Here is a 9,157-nt window from a genome sequence, read left to right as displayed (position 1 = left end):
CAATTGACTTTGCAAGCACATCAGGTTTTACTATTTCAGGTACTAAAATCGCAGTGTATCATGTTGTAGGTAGTATAGTAAGAGTGTTGCCACACTGGTTCTGCCATACAGCTGAAGGAATGTAGCTTCTTGGTTTCTTCTCAAATGTCTTTGGCATGAACTATTTTTTTTATCCTGCTCTTATTGTGGAACCAAAGACAACTGAAAAATGATTGCTGGACTTCAGCATAGCTCAGAATACTAGGCTATTGTTAGCCTTGTTCTCTGTTTAAACTGCAGGAGAATGAATGTGTACAAGAATTAATTGTCACAAGATTTTGGCATATATTGTTTTTGTGCTTGTCCTCTCAATGGGAGAGTTACAATCACTGTCCAGAAACACAGGAAGTAGTGATAAGGCTTAATGATTTTCATAGTTTTAATCTAACAGCAACAAAAAAAATCAGTCTAGTGAATTTGTCACTTCACTGCTTATACTTCATATATTTCATGTATCAATATCCTGAGTCTTAGTTGCTTGTGTAAAAATTAATGTAAGCTGCTAGTAGCTCATTTATGAGTGTTTCTTGGTTTGGTATTATTAGTACTAGATGTTTGCAAGTCTGGGAACACGTTACTTGAGGTATTCTGGAGCAGGTGGTATTCAGGTCTAGGACACTTCATAGAGCTGGTCGAAAGAGTCTGGTATCGGTGAAACTAGAATTACAGATAAGTAGACTTTATAATCCCATACTTAGTGAAGGTGGTGTTGTTAAAAGCCTTTTATTTTAGTTTTACTAATATATTAGTCGATGTCAAGAAAATGGCTCTAAAAAGGGTGGTATAAAGATTGAGTATGTGGCCGTTGTGCTGGAAGAACTTTGAAGTGCAGAATCATGCAATCTGAAGCGTTGCTACTATACACACTGTCTAGTTCTGAGATCTGCGTAGTTTGGATAAAACAGTGTAGTTTTTCATGCTTATACATGGCAATAATAGTAATATAGTTCTTAAACTGGACAAAAGGGAGAACCTCAGAAATAATGCTGTTAAACATCTTGCCCCTCATGAAACTTTGTTTTCAAAAATTTGATTTTTGAAAAGTTAACTTGGCACAAGTCAATGGGGTATTAACTCTGAAAATTTGACTTGGTCATTCAAATATGTAAATACTGCTGTCTTTTTTTTTTTTTTTTTCCAGAGGCAGTACTGTGAGTTCTTTAGTACATAGTGATGACTCTGCTGGTTTTTCACCTGAGGGAAGGAATTCTTAAGTCTATTTCAGTCCAACTATCCATTCCTCATGTTCATGAATACAGAACTGCTACAGTCTTTGCTCAGAAAGAAAGTAGTCTGAAGTTGAAGAGGGTAGACATTAGCAATGAGCTAATGTTACAGGTCATCCATCTCAAAATGAGAAATCTATCTTTGCTGAATATAAAGAGATAACTGGAGTGGAGTTCTGGCTGGGATTGGATTTCTTTAGTGTTGCGTCAGGCAAGCTGTGTGTATGAATTCTTGCAGATGAGCTTCAGGATGTGTGATGTTTTGGGGATGCCACTGCATTAATGATGTGTATCTGAGAGTAATACCAGTCTCTAATGAAGGCAGGGAAGACTTTTTCAATACCTACAAAAATAAAACTAATGCTGTATCAGTATACTGAATGACAACCACTGAAGTGCATTGTATATGTAATAACAGCAAAGAGAAGTATGAGGGAGGCTAATCTCCCAAGTACTTAACATGCATCCGTTTCCATCACAGAAGATAATTTTTAGTGTTCAGAGGTATTCCTTAGAACTTAGAATCTCCTAAAGCAACAATCTGGCCTAACAGTTGTGGCCAGGTTTCACTAAACTTCTGCACGGGTTTTGGGGAATTCTTAGGTGAAGTAAGCATGTCAGGATGTTAGTGGTGGGATTGCTTAAACTTTTACAGCACAGAAAGGGTGCCTAGTCAGCTCTTTAGTCATTGTGCTTAGCTAATAAGTAAGTTTCTCAACTTCAAATTCCATTCCAGACTGGAAAATAAGCTGTTCTGTCTATCCAGATTTCTTCTTACTGTTTTACTTTAAAATCACAATAGGAATCTGGCTTAGCAGGAGTTATGGACACAGGGTACTCAAATCATTTTAATATTACACAGTCTTCAGGAGTTAAGCATTCTGGAGATGACAAGCGTATTTCAATGTGCAGAGGTGTAGCAGTAGTAGTGTGATTGCAATAATATGACAAATAATGGAGCATAAATTACTATAACCTGTTGCAGCTGAAAAGTAGTGTAACAAAGTCAGTGGGGGAAACTAATAATTCATGTTTGACTCATTGACAACTTAGTATATGCATTGTTTGATAAGCATAAGTATTTATAATGTAGGTTTTTTGTGGAATTGACAAAGCAGTGACCTAAGTGCTTAAAAACAAAGTCTTTGTGTTAAGCATATTGATGATTAATGAACTTTGGTTTTCAATTAAAATCATGAGTACTAACAGGATGTCTCTTTTGTTTTCAGGTCTTGGCACAGAATGAATATAATTAGAGAAAACAGAGATCTTGCTTGTTTCTACACAACAAAACATTCATGGAGGGGAAAGTAAGAAGTTTGAAGTTTGGCTTTTCCAAAAAAATGTTTTGTGTAACATCTCTTGTCTCTATTATTGGATTTAACTGCGTAGTTCCTGTATTGATGGATGGAAATTGAACTAAAGGCTCCTGCTGCTCAGCCTTTGAACTGAATTTATCTTCACTAGAATCAATTTGGATTTTTAACGCTGTGGTTTAGCCTTTCTCTGCACATGTTACCAGACTTCAGTGTAGCTCGGAAATGGACCGCTTAACTTCGTCAGCTTTCTGAGTCTCTTGAACTTAGTATATAAAGCACTGATCTTAAAGTGGAAATGCTTTTTCTCAGAACAGGTTCTTGAAGGAGTAGTGCCTGAGGTACTTTAATGAGGAAGGGTCACTAGTCCATGCGTATACTTAAACATGTTGTGTAATAGATTATCTGTTAAACTACTAACTGAGGTTATTTGAAGGTGTCTCTTACTAGAAATAAACTTCATCCCTAGTGGGGGTCTTGAATCTTAAAATTAATCTTCAGAGATGCTTCTGTCAGCAGAAGCTAGGGATCTTCTAATAAAACTATCTATTCAGCTAATGTAACTGGTATCTGTTATGCATGCTTCTTAAAACACAGTATAACAGCTGACTTCAAGCTTCATAGGACTTTCTTTGGCATGCTTAGCAGTTGTTCCTTCTCACATGCACAGCAGTGCTGTGGAACTGGGATTTTTCCCTTGATGCCTAAACATCAGCAAAACAAAGAGGGTATGTTTTCTGTACAACAAGAGCATGAATACTGCTTTATTCTGGAGGTGATGTCTGAATCTTATTGTTTGAGCAGTAACTTGAAACTGGCTGCTTTTTGGATGCTTCCCAGTAAATACTTCATGATATCTTCCTATAAAAGATTGAGAATGCTGGGAATGAAAGGAGGCTAGGGTTGCAAGGACTGACAGCCACAAATCCATCTCACTTGTGCTTTGAAGAACCACGAGATTGCTTCAGTGTCTAATCAAAGAGCTCCCTGCCTTTTTGTCAGCAAAATTAAAGCTCTGGGTAGTTCAGAGTCCAGTCGAGACTGATCAGTTGTCTGAGGGTAAAATCTTTCTGCTACCAAGACTAGTAAGTCATAATTGACTTGAGTAGTTTAGTTTTATCTCAGAGTTCTAGACAATGCTTGTGTAAATTGAGTCTTACCTGAGTTTAAATCAATGCGTTTTGACTTGTATGGGTGAATAAACTGTTTCCATTAGTAATAAGATGATACTGCGTTGGGATAGAACGTTAGAACAGTATGTCCCTGGTAATCTTCCTGTTGCCCTGTAGAAAATGCCTGGTCTCTTCCTGTGGAGTCCTGTAGCATATGCACAAATTCAGTGTGCATGTGATTTGAGCCACTGGTGAAAATTAAATGCATAGAATATTGCTTCTCTTCCCCAGTGCCTTCCATGATGCAAGCTGTTGAAGCTCAAGTAGTGTGATCTTGAACTTTAAAGATAGCATTCTGGTAAACTATGAACTCTCCTCCAAAGTTTAAAACCAAGGCTTAGTTTAAAAAGTCAGTGGCACCTTTCCCATAAGCAATGTGACCGGAGCATTTACTGAGTAGTTGCCTCTTATGTTGCAGCGGAGGCTCATACGGCTTTTAGTAAGTTTATATTTGAATACTTAAGTCCACTCAGTTCTTAGTTATACACTGTTAGTATAATCTATGGATAACATTTTTTAAAGGCAGTAATCCTGTATGTAGGGCTAAATCAGCCTGAATCCTTTGACTAATCATATGGTTTGTCCCTTTGCTGAGTATGACCTGTGCGCGTGGCAGTTTGTTTTCTGGTAATCCAGATGATGCTGCCTCAGTGTCTATCTTCAGTTCTGTAAAATGAAAGAACACTGTCTTTCACTTGTATATGATAGTATAAAATTTGTTTACCTGGTTCATCCTGATTTAAAAAAGTGTAACTTCTGAGTTTACAGTGCTTTGAAGAAACAGGTGAATAGGCAATAGCCTTTTCACAGGGAAGAGGACATTTTCTTCAAATTCTTCTCAAATCAGGCTGATGTTAGACTGTACTTTGAAGTAGGTTGAAAAATTTACCATTAATCATCTCTCAAGGCCTGCAGAGTTACAAATACCTTTCTGCATATTTAAAGTTCTGGACAAGAATATGTTTAGGCTGTGTGTGACAACTGACTTCTGAGTCTCCTCTGTTAATGCAACGAGACTTGGGCCTTCTGAATTTGCCTAGGGACAGGAGATGAAGGAAACATGAACTCAGCAAATTCACTGTTCTATCTTGTGTTCCTTGTAACATCACATAGCAAGAATGCTGGAGGATAAATATGCTTTCTAGATCTCAAAATGATGGCTTGGGTGAGGGGAGAAAAGGAAGGGGCTTGTCTTCAGTTACATGTGATTATCACAGGTACTTACTGTGCCACAAAACATTGAAGTTCTTTATGTGAGTAAACGTAACCTTAAGTAATGAAGTGCTGTATTACTAGTAGTAAGGGTAAGTTTTTTAGAACATAATAAACAAGCTTTTTCTGTAAACCATGCATACCTATCTCAATTGTGCTGCAAGAGGGGGAATGATTAGTTTGTCTAAAAGATGTTCTTATGGTCTAAGGACTGGGACATTCTTTGACAGACTGAATATAGTGGAATTATTAGTTAAAGTAACTTAAAATGTTCTGCTTCGTTACTGTGACTTCTCTTGAGCTGCATCTTAAATAAGGAAAATTCATCTATGTGGAAAAACACATAGTTTTTTCAAATAGATTAAACATATTTCATGTGGCAGGTCACTTCAGTATTACAGATTTTTTTGAAGCTTTGAAGAAAACAAGCACTTGCTTTAATTCCTAAATTAACTCCTGTGGGGCAGTAATGGCTTGAGTGTCCAACAATTTCTTTGAATAATAATAGGAAATGGTAAGGAATGAAGTTGTGACAACTCCTGACTTTGTTACTGGGAGAGAAGGGAGGATAGGTCTTGTAACATGAGGGAAAAGTTCTAAATGTACCCGAAGCACATGTAAAGCTTAACCTTAAACAGAAAAGATGGCTTGTGCTGCAGACCTGGAAAGTGAGGGCGGAAGAAGGGACTATAGCACAAGAACACTGAGAAAGAGGGAAGAAGTGACCTGCTTCTTGATGCAGTGTCTACTATGGCACGGATCCAGATTAGTCAGCTAACCATCTGGTTGATCCTATCCTGCTCTTTCCTTAAGAAACTTGCAGTTTACCCAGATCTATGGCACTTAACATAACTTGGTATCAATGTACAATGACTAACTGTGTAGTGAAGTATAGCTGAAGTGATCTGAGTCTGTTTAGTAGTCTTAGCTTTCCTCAAAGTGAAGAAAATTAGGTGTGGCCATAGTAATGCTCTGACTTGTTATGATATTGTGACCAGGTGTGGAAATTGGATTATTGCCTGTAACAACTGTTGTCTGACAGCTTCAGACAAAGGCTTTAGAGTATTGCAGGGGGGTTTTGTGGGTGTTTGTTTGGCTTGGTTTTTTCCCACTTCATAGTGGTTTTAGAACTTAGTCTGGTTTGATAGTGCCCTTCAGTGAAAGTTCTAAGAGTCCTGACTTTGCATATCTTTTCCTAAGTTATTGGCTTAAGGAAACATATTTCATAGTATATAACCTCAGTATATCCATGAAGAAGACATACAACAGAGGAGCTTAACATACCGTAAGGGTAAACTGCAAGCTGACAGCAGAGTTCCATATCTGTGTCTTACCAGTGACTTGTACATACCTTCTTAACAGAGCATTTGTAGTTGAACAGGGTTTTTCTGCGACTACTGGAGAGACTTAACACTCTTCTCTGTTCTAGGTACAAGCGAGTCTTTTCGGTTGGAACCCATGCCATCACCACATACAATCCCAACACACTAGAAGTTACAAATCAGGTGACTGTCATGTTTGAAGTTGATCTCTGACTTATGTTCACCACCTGGAGTGAATAGCAGCATTCAGTTAGCATTTAGAAACTATGTAGTCTGACAAGATCATGGCAAAATATAAAGTATGGCAGCTGCTAAAAAGCACACATAGTGAAGGCAACACGAGTTTTCCGTTAACTCTACAGACAGCCAGTGGCTTTTGTGTTTTTAGGCTGTCTTCATTGGCCGCTATAAGTAGTAGCTTGCTTTGGGATGTGCTGTTCTGAAAGAACATGGATAAGTTTGATCACTGTTGAGCAATGTCCCTGAAGGGTGTCAGGACACTTATTTACTTTGCAGAGTTTTGGATAGTTTTTAGCTCAAGCTAAATCTGGCACACAGTATGCTAGCTGTAGTCTCATTACAGCAATTCAATTATTATAGGTACTTAAGGGGTTTTGAGTGGGGGAGATACAGATTTAAATTTGCTAACAGTATAACCCAATTACTTTCATTTATCTAGTGGCCTTATGGAGATATCTGTAGTATTTCTCCTGTTGGAAAAGGACAAGGAACAGAATTTAGTCTCACTTTTCGCAAAGGAAGTGGAAAAAAGTCTGAAACTCTTAAGTTTTCCACAGAGCACAGAACAGAACTACTTACAGAGGCACTGGTAAGATTTTTTTCTTCTTTCCTTCAAGCATGCAGTAAGTACTTGGTTATCATTACCATTTGTGGTTGCTTGCTATGCTTTCTTTCCTTACATAAAAAGTAGAAAAGCAAGTTGTCTTCTGAGCTGTTAATGAACTTGGTGTAGTGTCAGTTGCAGCAACTAGTGCATGACTTCTAAATTGTGAGTAAAGCTACAAATGTGAATATATTAAACTGCAGTGGAATGATGAGCCTTCAAGGAGGACTTGAAGAAAGACTTAGTTCAAGTCCCCTAAAACAGGAACAACTTAGACTTTATGGAGAGATTTGCTGTCATTTTTATTCATTTGTGGTTAACTTTTTTTTTTTAACAGAGATTCAGGACAGACTTCTCAGAAGGAAAAATCACAGGACGGGTAAGTGTCTGGCTTGTCTGGATCACGTGCAATTTAATGAAATGATCTAAAGACTTAAAATTCTACCTTGTTCATGCATTTTATGCTTGTGCTATAAGTACTACTTAAAATGGCTTTGGTAAACTTGCATCTAAAATCTTCCTTTAAGAAAAAAAATGTGTTCAAAAGCAATGGGAAAGAATGAGTTTTTTCACTTGTCTGGAGCCTTACAGTGGTACAGTTGAAAGACTCTCTGAATGTTACTGCTGAAATAGTGAGCTTTGCTATATGGAGTTCTTTTTTGGAGGAAGAAAGAAGAAAAAACATAAGCTTTGATTCATTATTCAATGTTACTACTTCCAGCATTTTACTTTCTAACTCTGCATGTCTTTTGTTTCTGCATAAGGTCTGGAGCACTTGACTAGGGAATGTTATTTCCTAGGAGATTTTTTGTAGGTCAGATTAAAAACAATAATAAATAATGCTTAATAAATCTGGGCAATATAGTAATAAGCAAGTATACAGGGCTGGATTTTATATTTGGGTTTGTCTTCTGGCCACAGAAAATAGCAGTGAAACTAACTTAAAGCATTGCATAGAATGAATCTTCAGTGATGAGCATGTTAACACTACTTGAATATGAGGGTCCCTTTTCGCTTCCTGTTGTTTAGAACAGACCTCAGACTTTTGCTGGTTTTTGGTAAGCCTGTATTTGTAATGAATATGATTACAGGAGATAAAAATTTTGCACTGTAGCAGTAAATTGAGCTTATCTTACCTTCATTATCTGAATAACAGCATCTGGTGCAGTAGCTATTTCCTTTTCTAACTACAGTGCTTGTAGTCTGTGAGTAGACCACCTTCTGCAGTAAAGAGAAACACTCTCACTCCCATTTGGAGTGGCTGTCTGGGGATTGCTGTTCTCTCTTCAAAAATGCATTAAGGTGTGACTTCCTTGTTAGCTGACAGTTACTTTCCTTTGATTCATAGTGTTCTTAACATAGATAAGAACATTAAGGGTTATAATTTTTTGAACTTTACACCCATGCTGCTTACTGGATTGGAAAAGAACTATTGCTGAATAGTAAGGTGTGTGTGTGGTGAAGTCTAAAAGTAGCACTCTCTACAGAGGTATAACTGCTATAAACATCACTGGAGTGACACGAGGAAACCTGTGGTTCTGGAAGTGACTCCTGGAGGAATTGACCAAATTGATCCTGCAACAAATAGAGTCCTGTGTTCCTATGACTACAGAAATATTGAAGGCTTTGTTGATATCGCTGGCTACCAGGGAGGCTTTTGTGTCCTCTATGGAGGATTTAGTAGATTGGTGAGTACTAAAACAAAACATCTTGCTATGGTGCTTAGGATGTTTATAGCTGCATATTCAGTAATGAAGTTTCAATGTGATTTGAGCATGCAAGTATGTACATCTTGGGACTCAGGTGTGGAGCCTTAGGGCTAGTGGACAGATTTTAAAATATTTTCCACAGATAACCCATATTTCTCTTAATTGAATTGATTTTTTTCTTATTGCATGTTGAAAAACAACAGAGGATTAAATATCTGGTTATTTATATTTGGATAATGATTATGAATGCAATGTGGATATGGGGTTTCAAAGTTATAGGAGTGACAGGCATTGTTACTAATCTACCGAACTGATAG

At 37.5% G+C, this 9,157-nt stretch overlaps 1 protein-coding gene across 2 annotated transcripts in view; it reads left to right on the top strand.

Moving 5' to 3' along the window:
• Positions 1-2,507: 2,507 nt before the first annotated feature.
• DNAJC13 (DnaJ heat shock protein family (Hsp40) member C13) overlaps positions 2,508-9,157 on the top strand; it is a gene marked incomplete at its 5' end in the record, with an annotated part of 47,896 nt that continues 41,246 nt past the window's right edge. For both annotated transcript variants that reach the window (XM_084279906.1, XM_084279907.1), the window contains 5 exons: positions 2,508-2,575; positions 6,395-6,470; positions 6,967-7,116; positions 7,469-7,510; positions 8,619-8,819. In XM_084279906.1, coding sequence (XP_084136032.1) covers positions 2,508-2,575; positions 6,395-6,470; positions 6,967-7,116; positions 7,469-7,510; positions 8,619-8,819 — 537 coding nt within the window. The remainder of the gene's footprint in view (positions 2,576-6,394; positions 6,471-6,966; positions 7,117-7,468; positions 7,511-8,618; positions 8,820-9,157) is intronic.

Source organism: Gallinula chloropus, assembly GCF_964237585.1.
Source record: "Gallinula chloropus genome assembly, chromosome: 2".
NCBI lineage: Eukaryota > Metazoa > Chordata > Aves > Gruiformes > Rallidae > Gallinula > Gallinula chloropus.
This window is presented reverse-complemented; position numbering and strand designations above follow the sequence as displayed.